General features: G+C 41.2%; 2 protein-coding genes across 2 annotated transcripts; both read left to right on the forward strand.

Moving 5' to 3' along the window:
• Positions 1–1,608: 1,608 nt before the first annotated feature.
• Positions 1,609–8,803, forward strand: LOC127605058 (prostate stem cell antigen-like). Its single transcript, XM_052072643.1, has 3 exons — positions 1,609–1,785; positions 6,556–6,666; positions 7,802–8,803. Exons 1-3 carry the CDS (start codon positions 1,734–1,736, stop codon positions 8,017–8,019), a joined length of 381 nt encoding a protein of 126 aa, XP_051928603.1. The 5' UTR covers positions 1,609–1,733; the 3' UTR covers positions 8,020–8,803.
• A 710-nt stretch (positions 8,804–9,513) lies between these two features.
• LOC127604988 (uncharacterized) lies at positions 9,514–13,974 on the forward strand. The gene is made up of 7 exons (XM_052072446.1): positions 9,514–9,679; positions 10,177–10,287; positions 10,365–10,590; positions 11,554–11,587; positions 11,896–11,980; positions 13,256–13,366; positions 13,442–13,974. The coding sequence occupies exons 1-7, from the start codon at positions 9,628–9,630 to the stop codon at positions 13,654–13,656; spliced, it is 834 nt and encodes a 277-aa protein (XP_051928406.1). The 5' UTR covers positions 9,514–9,627; the 3' UTR covers positions 13,657–13,974.
• Positions 13,975–14,167: the final 193 nt, after the last annotated feature.

The raw sequence follows: 14,167 nt of genomic DNA on the forward strand, positions 1-14,167 counted from the left end.
GTGTTCCATTCAATTAACTGACAACCTGCCCAAGGTGTACCTCAGCGAGAACAGACTCGAGCTCATTTGTGAACCAAACAGATATATGGATTTCTTTTTGTGTATTTTACATTTTCATCATCATTTGCTCCAGATTGCCGGCTGATAGTCTTCTGTAGATTGCATTTGTTTAGATGTTAACTGCATTCTTAAATGAATCAGGCTGAATAAGGTGTGCTTCTTGTTGTTTTAGGATGTCATTGTACGTGGCAGCATCTCGAACATCAGCTATTGTTTGGGCTAAAACAATGCTGTGTTGATACATGATACAAGCTGACTGCATTGACTGACAAGGGTCACTAAGCCATTCGCATGAGGCGCTGTGATTATCTGGTTCTTCACAAATTAGGTCCGACTAAACTATATTTAATCAATAATGAGTATTTTGTTTTCATTCACGCTAGTAAATCTAAAGTAAATTTCAGTAAACACGGTTCTCAGTGTACACAAACTCTGAATCACGAAAATAATGAACATTTTCAGGATTTTAATTATTAATTCACATCACCTTGCCAACTAGCCGCTTCGAGGTGAATCGCCCTGGTGATTCACATGTGTTTATTTCCTCCTTTCTTTGTGGAGACCAGCGGAAGACAAACTCGCAGGAGTGGACAGTAACGAGTTACAATGAATTTGTTAGTTGTAGTCCTGTTTTCATAAATTGTACTACATGCCACTCACTAGTTTGTTAGTTTTTTTGTTTGTTTTTTCCATTCACTACTTATATTTGTATGTATTCACCAGTATATCTTACGTGATGCATTTTGACATGATTGTCTAACCAATCCGATATTAGCTATTGTTTGGTTCCATTTCACCAATCTAAAGGGCCAGGTATTGCATGACCATATTTTTAGGTTTTTGCTTTATTAATTATATTTTTCTTCCCAAAGCATCCTACAGACAAGTGAAGACACAATCTCATTACTTTTATACTGCCCCTAGTGGCCAAGATGGGCACACCAGGAGGTGCAGCTGAATTAAGTGGATTGAAGTTTAAAATAATAATTCTTCCATTCTTTTATGTGGTCATTCAGTTTTTTTAAATAAAGTACGAAATGTTACAGAGTGCTATTTTCCTTAATTCCAAGTGTTTTGCCTTATGTCACAGAACACAAGGCGCCTGTAATGAATAATCTGTGCCTGGTGACCTTTTTAGTCATATTTTAATGTGCGTATTCCCATTTAACATTTTTGTCTTGTTGACATTAATCTGCTGTATAAAAAATAATCAAGTTACTCAATTATTTTTTACACTTAGTGCAGTAATCCTTTGGGGACGATTTAAAAAAAAAGACTATTCTGAAGTAACAACAGCACAAATTTTGACAACTTGACCTGCTAGCTGACGATATTCGTTTCAATCAAAAATTATTTTAGATACATTTTAAATGGACCCCACTGGAATTTCGTATGTGTTTGTGACTGAATTAACTCGTGGGGGGGGGAAGCGTCTCCGCCATACCCGTAGTGACGTCACAAGATCGCAGGTGGATTTTGAGAGTTTGTTTAAGAGGAGGAGGATTTGCTTTGCTTTCCACAGAAGACCTCCTCTCATTGGATAATGGTGACGCCGGGATGGGTGGGTGGAAGATTATAAATGAGGCGATGGTGGGGTGGAAAAAAAAAAAGGTTTGATTCTAACGGTCTGTGTCCACGCAGTTTGACAGCTCCTCGACGTCTTGCCAATCATCATGAACCGAATTGTTCTCCTGCTTTTCGTCGTGGGAGTCTGCTTTTCACTCGGTAAGAACTTTCTGCAAATTTGGTGTCCATTTACTTGGCTGAGTGGGGGGCGAGGGGGAGGGCGTTTGGTTATGTGTGCTGACGTTCAGTTCACAGTACAAACTGTATTGCCCCCAGGTATGTTTCCTTTCTTTGCCTGTTGTATAATGACGAATTTGCTTCTCCAATCTACATAAGTGACTTAATTTAAAAAAACGTGAAAAGGATAACTCAAGATGATACTTCATTTAACAACTTTGAAGTGCAGTGGGTGTGGTCCGTGCTTGGAGTGTGTGAGTGTGTTTGTCAAGGCGTGTACACACTCACGGGGGAGGGTGGGGTCGCCCCCCCCAAAACAAAAGAAGTACATTGGACATTCTGACCAGAGCCACACCCTAAAATAAAAGGTACACTTGTTGTCAAAGTGTCACACACACACGGACTGTAAGGCTATGACAGGAAATTAAATATCACTATCATATCACCCCCCCTTTTTTTCAGTTGAGTTTTGGCTTTTTATAAATGCGATAACGATCACATCACATGCTCGTTGGTCACGCCACTGGATGCACATTCACTTAATGTGGAAGATTTCCCCCCCTAAAACTACTGCCATGAATTTTGAGACAGCATGTAAAAGGAAAATTACTGGCCATATTCTCTTCCAAAGTAATTAATAAAGAAGGGGAAAAAAAGAGCTAGCAGCCAGAAACACTATGGTAGGGTACAAGCATTTCAACTTTGAATATCTTAATCAATGTTATGCATGTAAACAACCCTACATGTGAAAACATCTGTTTTTATAGTGTGTGTGTCGTGTACTCGAATATCAAAACACACTAGTTGCATAACAATGTTTGGTGTCGTATCTATTCACCTGTGATGGCACCTGAGATGACATTAGACTTACTGTTAGCTGTGCACTAATTGTGAGTCACTCAAATTGAGATGCAAATTGGCCATTATTTGGTCACATTACGGGTCACAAACATTTCTTTTTATTGAGGCGAATGCCTTGGGCGGAAGTTTATACAAACACTCAACGGGCGATACATTATACACCCAACACAATCAGTTGTGCCTCTGTGTTCGCTAACTGGCAACCGCAGGGTACTTCTTAATTGGCTATAAAGTGAACTCTGGCTATTCCATGCCACAAATAGCTAAAATCAAATTGACACCCCTTTTGAAAAGGGTTTCTAATTCCCCCCCCCACCCGCCGCCCCCGAGACTATTTGTATCGGATTGTAATGTAATCTATTTGTGTTGCTTCTATTTTTGTTTTGCTAGCCTCTATCAGCGTCGCTCTTAACGAGTCAACAAGTCCGCAAGTAAAGTCACCTCAGTGCGTGCATGGCAGGATTTGCCCTCACGCCATTTATCACACGTTGGGGTGAGGCAGCAAGGAGCTATCCCGACACGCTTTTGAAGGTCTGAATCGCGTCCCAACTTGTCAGACCCATCTCATGAGAAATTCCTCACCCCATAACAGTTGAGGCCCGTGTCTCGCATTCCTTTTCCACAGAGGATTTGCAGAGTCCACAACACAAGTCACATTTGTTCTTTGGCTATTGTGTTTTTGAGGACATTGTCCTTCCCCCTCACCGGCTATATTTGTATCCTGTTTCGGGCCACACCCTGACTCGCAGCGAACCCCCCCTCCCCCAGAATCCTGGCCGCTTTTTTGTGCTTTCAGGTGCTTTGTTTGACCTTTTAATGCAATGACATGCAGCTCAAATAGCGGTTTGTAACTGAAGGTGATTCAACGGTTTGCAACTGCAGGTGATTTAATGGCCACTTGAGGGTCCAGTAGTCCAATTTGATCCAATTTACACATATTTGACACTCCCCACAAAGTACTGGTTTGGTTCAAATGAAACTCCTTCACTTACTTCAACGAAGTTAATTGATGCCACAAGAGGGCAGCAAAGCACTTTTTGTTAAAATGAAGCCCCAACTCACTTCAACTTGTTTCCTTGACACCAACTTGCCACAAGATGGCACCAAAGTAACCATTTTATTGCCATTTAACACTGTAGATAAAACGGCAAACGGATTAAGTTCCCCTAAATGGCTAAACTGTACTATATTTAATAACAGTTTCACTGGATGGACATTATCTTAAAAAACCCAAACCTCTTTCCAACCACCAATATGTGACGAGTTAAACTTTAACAGCAGTTCAGTGTAATGCGAGTACAAACTCATACACTGTCCGAGCAGGCCCACTCATATAAAATTAAAACCTAGCAAAGGAGGTGGCCCGCGGTCGTCATGGTAACGACGGTTGCTTTTTCTTCACCTTTATATAAGAGTGCCTTATTATGAAAGTTCGGGCTGCCATTTCAAACTAATTCATATTTGGATTTGAATCACTTTTTTTTTCAAACGTACATCAATGGGAAATAATATCCTGTTAACTTGGGTGACCTGTGGCAGTAGGTTTGTTTAACATTCAAAGGTTTATTTATTTTCATCTTAAATGTTACCCACCACACCCCCTGACCAGGCTGTCAACTGCTAGAATACCGTATCATGTACGCCACGCCAAACCCGAATGGAAACTGCTGCTACTGAATTTACATTACACGCATGACTTGTCTGTGCGTATTTATCTTGGAACATTGCAGAAATACTACCGCCGGTCTTTATCAGCGTGCGTGACTTCGTTGTTTTATTTTCAACTTGGCCTCACGAGGTTTTTTTTTTTTGTCACTCATTGTGTATTTACGGTCACCTAGTTGGTCATTGTTTGCGCTCGTTTCCCGTTTCCCACAGTCCATAGATACGTGCACAATGACAGCATTTTCCATGAAATGAGAAGCTTGATCGCTGCCTGATGTTTTTTTTTTTAAATAGAATTTTATGGACCTTAACTGGATATCTGAATCAGGATGTTTTAAACTCCACCCTGTTTTTAGGGCTCTGGCAGTTCACTTGTCCATCACTAGGTGACAGCGTAACCCTCGTTGTACGCTTGAGAAGAGCCACGCCTATAAGGTTTTTCCAACGAACACCAGTTCGGAAGCTCAAGTCTGCCTACACGTTCTTAATGCTCATGCGTGAAGTTTAATCGGTTTAGGGGTCACAAGATGCTGTAAAGACTTTAGTTGCTCTAAAATGGCAATTTCAGGACGTTTAAAGTACGTTTACAGTATTCTTTGATCGATGCTAACAAAATGTTTGTGATTCTCAAATCGCCATGAAGTACACCCCTTCACTTGTAACATATTTATTATTATTATTATGAAGACATTTTAATCGCCTCTCCCCAAAATATTTTTTGTTGCAAGACAAAAGGCTGGAAAAAATAAAACGACTTCATGTCACGTAATATGATGGCTTAGATCACAATGTTTGTAACGTGTTCTCGTGTCACCTGACTCGCGCATCATGATGTCATTGCATTTTTTGGGGGTTACGGGGTGGCATCATCAGGCGTCTTTTTTTTTTTCCCCCGAACATGGGACATAAAGGGAACATTCTTCTCTCGATGACTAATTTTCCAGTGCAAAGACACAAGAGATTTGGCTGGCGGGGACAGCAACGCTTGCATTAGTTGAATAAAGTGAGAAGATAATCAAATTGGCAAGAAACACGAAGACACGGTGAATTTGCTTTATTGTACCAACAATGATGTCATGGCGCAGAACGGGCCCGCGGTCAGTGAGTTTAACATGAACGCATGCATCTTGCTGAACAAGAAGTCAGAGGTGGCAAAAAGGGAAAGGCTGACGTAAACTCGTCAGCCAGCATTTTAAAGATTCTAAAATGAGGTGCGTCGTTTCATCTCGCGTAAACATGCATGAAGTAATCGCCGCTGAAAGCCACTGAGTCAAATGTTTAGTTGTGGTGCTAAATTCCACCTTAAAAAAATGCAGAAAACCTAATTTTGCAACGCAATGTAAACTTAAGAGGTGTTTTGGCTGGTCCCCGATTACAAGTTTTAAAACTGTTGCTTTCATCCACTATCATTGTGTATTGTTACTTAAATCACTCCTGCGATGCAAGCCTCACTCCCCATTTTAAATTGCGGCCACTCGTCTTTCGGGGCTTTGCGACATGAGCTAACGTTAGAGTAGCAGACTTTAGTAAAAGGCAGAGTTGTCATTTTTTTAAAATGCCAGACGTGTAATTTCTTTGTTTTAGGTTTTGTTTTGACAACAGACTTCAGCTGGGAGTGGCAATGGAACCGTAAAGCAGGGGTGTGAAACTCATTTTAGTCACGGGCGTCTTCCCTTGGAGGGCCGTTTATGACAATGAAACCACAAAATTATTTCTTGTACACAACAAATGAATAGATTACTCGTTTTGAAATCATTCAAGTCAATTATAATAGTTCAATTATTGTTCACGTGAGTGTAAACTGGGTCACCAAATTCTTGGAAAATCTCAACGTTATTTATTACACATGACAATTTGACATTTCGGTACAGATTTTAGCAAGCTGACACACATGATTTGCTTTCGAGGGCCACATAAATTGACCTGGCAGGCCAGATCTGGCCCTCGGGCCTTGAGTTTGACACCAGTGCCGTAAAGTAACCACCATGTTGGGAAACGGCAAGTTGTCGGCAAAGTAGCGAAATGGGACACATTCAAAAGTTTAGAGAAGGTGAAAGTAAAGTTCTGTATTTGAGTGGTGCAAGGTTTTAGGAATGGTTGAAGCCATTGTAAAGCATTGAGACGTTTCCGTTGATTCTGACATTTACACTTGTGTTCATCTGTTTCCATCAAACAAATGGCATGATTTGAGTGAGCCTTTTCTCTCCTCCTCATTGTCCTTCTCAGGCCAGGCTCTGCAGTGCTACCAGTGTTCCCTTGGCCTGTTCAAACTGTGCATCACCAAGATGGTGACGTGCACCGAAGGGGAGCTTTGCTTCAGTGGCAAAGGCAAGGCAGGTAAGATGCTCGGACGCACTCTTAACTGGCAGTTGATGTTTCTTTGCAACAATTTGGATCCGGCGTCGACGACGCCGTCAGTCAGTCAGTCAGTCAGTCACTTGCTCGCTCGCGGAATGTGACATGGGGGGATTCCATGCAGACCGATGTCACAGGCGAGTGGACAGAAAAGATGTGGAGATAAGGCAGCACGTGTAATGAGAGTGCTGTGTTGCTATCGGCAAAAAAAAAAAGTGTTTGAAGATAACGTGTCCGTTTCAATAGTTGTAATCAGTCCAATGTATCAGTACTGGTACAAATAAAAGTATACTAGATGTCAATCTTTTCCACACTATTTACATTCTGGTTGAAAGCAGATAAGAGAACAGTTCGTCAAGCTCTTGAGTCATCAATGTGCCACATTTTTTTTTTGACTTTTGGTTTTACATTGGGGCGTTAATTCATTGCGAAACAAATATTTCGTTTTTAATATTGAATTTTTTTTAAAGTTTTCAAATCTGCTATGTTGATGTCATTTGAAGATTTTTCAAATCAGGTTTGATCAGATCACTTTTTAGTCACTATTTAGGATTGAAAGATACCGGTTCACATTTTCAATTGCTCATAATTCAGTCAAATCGTGGCTAGTTTGACCCAAAATATATGGCGGGAAGATGTAATAGCGAAGAAAAATCCATTCGATTCTGATATAGCGAGTGTGACTTTACTTTCGAGTTTACATTTGATCTCTTTCAAAGCATGTCTGGCCTAAATATGTTTGCTGGTCTGGCGATCGGAGCTTTTCCAATGTCGAGCTGAAATTGTTGACGAACGTGCAATTTGGATCAAATACAGATTGAACCTGGTTTAGTATTAAAGATTTAATCTGGATTGAATTCCAATCGCTCATTTGTCAACACTCATTAGGCTATGTAATGGAACAAGTGTTCTTGGTTGTTCATTCCAGTTGCCAAATGTGACCTGCGGACGCGTTAATCTTCACTGTTGAATCCAGATTAGATCCAGATTCTGCGATTTTGGATTTAACATTGGAATAGTCGATTCAACTTGTTCAACTCGTTCATACTTGCCATTCCCCAAATTGCTGCTGCCATGTCAATGGATGACTGAGACGTTGTCCCCTCCCCCCCCACAGTTGGCTTCGTGGATGTCACAATGAAGGGCTGCCTTGCAAAGGCAGAGTGTGACACCACCACGGATGTGAATTTCCCCTCCAGCGGCAACACGACCATCTACAAGATGACTAAGACGTGCTGCGACAGCGACTTGTGCAACGGCGCGCCCACAATCTCAAGAGGGCCGCTGATCTTGTCCACCATCGCGGCTCTGCTTCTAGCCAACATGCTGGTGTGACACTATCACGTCATCGTGCCGTTAAACCGAAAAGGGCTCTGTTGTTATTCTTTTTGAACAAAAGTTTCCAAATCATTTCCGAGGGCTCACGCTGGCTTCATGTCGTTGCAGATGTCTAAATTGCTTCGGTTCGGCCGTCTTTTGACAAAGCGTCAACATGTGAAACGCTGATTAGAAATAAGATTCAATCAACTAATGTAGTCAACTAATGAATTAGCATTGAAATATTGTCAACATTTCGGTTTCACTATGAAATGTACATTTTGCTAGTATCTGACTTTATCTTCCATTTTGTTTGTTTTTGTTTTTTAAATATTGGTAAAATTGAGGGGGGGCGGATTTGTGAGGGTAAGATACGAAAGTTTGACGGTGGTCAGAATTAACATTTAGACAATTTCATACTGGACAGGATATGCCAGACCAGAGATGTTGACTTCATAAATCGAAGCAAATCAAACATGGACACCCAAATTGGGAAAAAAGCAGTTTTACGTGTGCTGCTCAGGTTACGGATGAGATGCAGTTTCGTTAGCCCGGTTGTCTCTATCTGACAAGAAGAACCTGTCATGCCTGTTGGGTGTCCCATGGAGAACAGAGTGGACATACTTTGTGGATGAAAACAAATCCCCCGATGTTAAATGCGTCACATTTTGAAGAATGAATTCAGAGACCTTCATTGTGCAATTGTTTTGGTGGGCGGTTTCCCTATGCATTTCGTTTCCTTTTTTTATTAAAAGAAAATTGTCACTAAAAATAAATATGTAAAAATATTTCAAAAAGAAAATTGTCTTTAATGCTTGGGTTGTTTACATCTGTGGTTTACACGTGTATTCAAGATGGTCACGTTTCCGCTATAATCTGGGTGCTCCGAAGCTGTCGGCCTTCGAATGATACAGACCTAACTACTTAGCACAGAGGTAATGCTAACACATACAGTATCAAAACTCGCGTGGGCCGCACGACCATTAAACTTTCACATCAAGGTGTGGCCTCAAACTACCGTCATACGGGCCACATATGGCCCGTGGCCCGCAAGTTTGAGACCACTGGGTTAGCGCGTGGGCCTCACAGTGTAGAGATGGTGTTCCAATTCCAACGCCGGTTTTCCTGTGTAGAGTTTGCATGTTCTCCCCGTGCCTCAGTGGCTTTACTCCGGGTATGCCGGTTTTCTCCCACATTCCAAAAATTATTTCCAATAATTACATTTATTTATGTTTGTTAAACTTTTCCAACTTAAATTACCATTTTAGGTCAAACACATAAGTGAGTTGTTTTTTTTCTTTTGCATTCTTATGTACATCCACATCTATCCAGTATATACGTTCCGTCTATGATATGCATGTCAATTGAACGTCAGGGCCCAAGAGTCAACCCCCCCTGGCATTCCTTTAGTCTCAGTGACGCAAAGCAAGAAGAAGACAAGAGCTGATGAAACCGCACCCTGTATTCCCCCCCCCCTCCCTTTTTCCTGACCCACCTTTTTCTAGGGGTGGGGGATAAAACCCTTCACTCAAAACAGGTCCATCACTTTTTCCATTTGACGCCTGAGAGGTGACTGAAGACCCTTGTGAAGGATTCGGTGAGACAATTATCAAGATCACGACAAAGATGGCCAGGATCCTGATCGGAGTGATAGCAGCACTTGCCTGCTTCATGCTTGGTGAGCAACTCAAATGTTAAGAATGTCGTCTGACGATTAGGGTTGTTTGGTGTTGGCACTTTTTTTTTTTAAATGGAAGCGTGTTCCAATTATATGAAAGACTACTTAATGATTCTCGGTCACACCCAATTGGTAGTAATCAGTCTGAAAAATTAAGCAATTTTGATTTAAAGTTTTTTTTTACATTTTAGTTAATTATGACCACAAAATGCTTTCGTTTGTCTTTTACCCTTCCATGCACCAATCATGATAACCTGTAACCAGATAGCTGTCCACTGCAGTAACCGCTGTACCTGAAAGGGTTAATTAAAAAGGTAATTCTGGAAGCAAATCAAGTGGGCAAGTCATCAAACTTTCATTGATCACGAAAGTTTGAGGAGTGGTATGGGACTTGAGTGCACATCCTGGAGTCGTCGTGAAAACTTCCACTTTGTTTGAATTAAAAAAAAAAAGAGCTCAATATGTGTTTGACTTTATTTTCCGTTGATCCATTTCAGTGGAGTCCCTCACATGCAACGAGTGCTCCTTCGGTTTGCTCGGTTTCTGCGTTTCCTCGTCCACCGTGGGTTGCAGCACCAACACCTCCCAGTGCTTCACAGGAAAAGCCAGTAGGTTCATTTCTGTTTGCATTTCGCTCACTGTCCACCTCAGCGTCACTCCAGCCTAACCCGTCTCTCCCCTGCAGCTTTTACTTCCATCTCATCCTTAGTGGGCTTCAACACACAAGGTTGCATCGAGCAGGCCAATTGCAACATGACCACCAACGCCACCCTGCTGGGTGTGACCTACGAGGCCAAAGTGGAATGCTGCTCCACGGACAGATGCAACCCGGCCCAGACGAGCGGAGCCCCGTCCGTCAAGGCGACGAGCGCCGCGGCCATTATGGCCGCCGTCCTGTGGGGAAGCCTGCTGTGACGTGACTGATGACGTCCTGCTTCGTGCGGTCACTTGACGGTCTCTTGTGATTTTAATAGAAGCTATGAAAAAATCTCTGGACATTGTAAGCTGACAAAACAAACGTATGGTATTCTGTGTGCACACACTGTGCTGACATCATAGGAGTCGATCAATGGAATGTTTCAGGGAAACATTGAGTTCGTAAACCTTCCACTGTTTTTTTTTTGTAATCCATTCTGTTTATGTGTACCCAAACTGATGTCATGTTTTTTTTGTTTTTACATTGACTTGTATGGAATGAAAATAACTCTGTATCAAAAATCATTCAAGGGCTGTTGTGTTTGAAATGAAAATAACCATCATGAAAAACTTTGACTGTCTGGCAACCACTCCAGGGTGGACTGCGCCTTTTGACTCATGTCAGCTGGGATAGGCTGCGCCGGAAAACAAAAACCAACTGAAACTCCATTTTCGTAAGACTAACTACAATTAGAGTGAAAAAGTTTTCATCTATGTCAATTAATATTAAACATGAGCTTTCAGGGTTCATTTTAAATGTATTTATTTACGGTATTGCTGTATATTGATAGCTACAGAAGAAGGTAGTTCACCTAGTTGACTGAATGCAAAACTGAAGGACTTTTAAAACATGTTGTACTCCACAAATACTACATATACACATTAAAAACTAAAACTAATTCTAAAACTAATAACGCAACTAAAACAAAGCATTTTTGGTGAAAATAAAACTCAACTGAACTGTATTTATAGAGCACATTCAAACAGCCATCGCTGCATACAAAAACAAATAAAAACTAACAAACTATAATGAAATGATCAATTCCGGCTCCACCCTCCCCGTGTGGAGTTTGCATGTTCTCACCGTGCCTGTGTGGGTTTTCTGCGGGTACTCCGGATTCCTCCCACATTCCAAAAACATGTGTGGCGGGTAATGGAACACTCTAAATTGTCCTTAGGTGTGATTGTGAACGCGAATGGTTCTTCATCTCTGTGTTCATGAAAAAAACGTAACGTTAAATGTGTGCAGTGTGAGAATGAAAGGAGGTATATTAACGTTACCCGTGTGACTGGAGAGATCTGTTCATTGTTCCTAAAAAGACCTATGAAGATTGCTTCATTGACTAATGGCCAACAAATACGTCAAAAACTACAAGTGTGTGTGGTTAATAGTCTCCCATTCATACTACTTCCTCGTGACAGGTGCGACCTGACGAGTCACATTCTTTGCTGACGTAGACTTGCCGGTTGCTCACTTCGACATCATGTGTCTCCATTAACCTAAACTAACAGCATCATAGCCTTTTGCAAAACCTTGTGACTACGGGCCTATCATGATCAACTTTTGGAAAACGGCAATTCTGCTAACTACTACCGTAGCAGCTGGTAAGTGGTGAAAGCTAATTTAGCATTTTAAAGTGTGTTTTCAGGACACCTGTGCTGTCAACCTCATGTCAAAATCTAATCTGTTATCTTGACTGCGATGAGCTTTGTTTCGGTTTAGTTTGTTTTCAGCTACGCAACTGTTTATTTACTTTTCATTCCCGATACAGATATTCCCATTAGTTTAAACGTGGCATTCTGATTAAAAGAGCATTTGTGGAATATCTAATGAGCTGAGAAATCCACTCATTTTTAACCATCCCTGTGGGGCGGCCATTTTGCCAGTAGATGTCACCCCAAAACATTAAAACTCTCTACAAACATTTAAAGTGGCAGTTCCAAAATCCAACACAGCGAATCATGTTGAGAGGGAAGAAATTTCATCTGTGCTGTATGATCTGCGTGCTTGTGATTATCACTCATCATGAATAATGTAAAGGTTCACTGACCTGACTTCAGGTTCAGTTCAGTTCCCACTCAGCAATAGTGTGAATGTGAGTTTCAATGGTCATCTGTGTCTCAGACTAAACTGGAACTCCCTCTGAACAGGAAAAGTGGTAAAAATAATAGATGAATGCATGATAAGTATAATTTGTAATGTGTAAAACACCTGCACAATTCATTAAGATACATTATTTTATCAATTTTCTATATTGCTGGCCCTTATTTTGCGCTTAGTCCAATTTATAGATAGACACACCCAGGACTGGTTGACAGTCTTGTATATGGATGATTAAGCGTCTTCAATTAGCTTGGCATGCATTTTTTATAACATGCTAATCCACCATACTACCCTTATGCGAGCCAAGAAGAAGAAATGTGTCCCAACTGTAGCGTTTACAAAGAAAGCCCTGCTCACAAACCAATCAGTGTTTGTTTATTTCACCCAAAGTCCGTCTGCACAACCCGAGAGCAGTACAAAATGGATTATTTTCATATTTGGTATATGGATGATTAAGAGTCTTCAATTAGCTTAGCATACATGATTTTGAAACATGCTAATCCACCATGCTGCCCTAATGCGAGCCAAGAAGAAGAAAGGTGTCCCAAATGTAGCATTTACAAAAAAAGTTCTGCTCACAAACCAATCGGTACTTATTAATTTCGCCCAAAGTCAGCTTGCACAACCCGAGAGCAGTAGAAAACGGATTGTTTTCTAGTTGTTGTTATTTGGTCAACAATTTGTCATTTCGGTGTGAGTGTACCAAGGGTAACCTCTGGGAAAAAACAAACTACCGGTGTATATTTTTTTTCCTTTCCCTTGTTCTCACCAAATAGTTCACTGCCTGATCTGCCGCCAGTGCCCCGTCAGCATATTGGACCTATGTCTGTTTGGCAGTGACATCACATGTAATAACGCAACTCAGAGCTGCTACCGAGGAACTGCACGTAAGGAGGCGTCCCGTTATTTAAGAGGCATTATTCAGCTTTCAGTGACTTATTTTTCAGCGATGCTTATTTCAGAGTTCAATTCTACCGGCGCGATCAGGCTGGAAATCCGCGGCTGCCTGGACTCAGACCTGTGCGGGGATGTGCTGACCGGCAATCTCTTCGGAAATGGTTACACCGCCTCGTTTGAGTGTTGTAACACCGATCGGTGTAACGGCGCCACGTCTGTGCAGCTCTCCCTGACAATGGCCGTCTGCGGTGCCCTTTTTTCACTCTGGGCCATGCAGTAGTTCTGATGTTTTATCGGACAAAGCAAGTATTTTTTTATTTTTTTGCTTACCGTTTTCCCTTTGGCCTCCTAAATTCAATTGTTCCAAGGATAAGGGCTTGGGAGGATGACACTGTATTTCATTGAAGAGAACTTGCAGCAATTCTATTTTGGGCAACAAAGAAAAGACATGAAGGAAACGTTTAGTAGCAATGTGGACTGAAGTCCAATGTAATTATATAAATTGCTATTCTGCGCGGTGTGTACAAAAATGTACGATAGTCCACATGCAATTGCCTGTCCCATAATAAGCATAATAAATGAAGTTCGAATGAAAAAACTGACTGGTATGTAAGTCTTGTTTTCCCATACAAGATAATAATCTCTCGTGCAATGGAGGGTAAATTAACGTGGTTTTTTTTTAAATTCTGTATGTCATTTATTATATTCATTAGCATCTCTCAAGAGGAAATTCAAGTCATAGTCTGCCGTCTATTGAAAAATGTCTCAAAACTGAACTATCAATCAAAGCG

This window comes from Hippocampus zosterae, chromosome 7 (assembly GCF_025434085.1).
Source record: "Hippocampus zosterae strain Florida chromosome 7, ASM2543408v3, whole genome shotgun sequence".
In the NCBI taxonomy this organism is placed as follows: domain Eukaryota; kingdom Metazoa; phylum Chordata; class Actinopteri; order Syngnathiformes; family Syngnathidae; genus Hippocampus; species Hippocampus zosterae.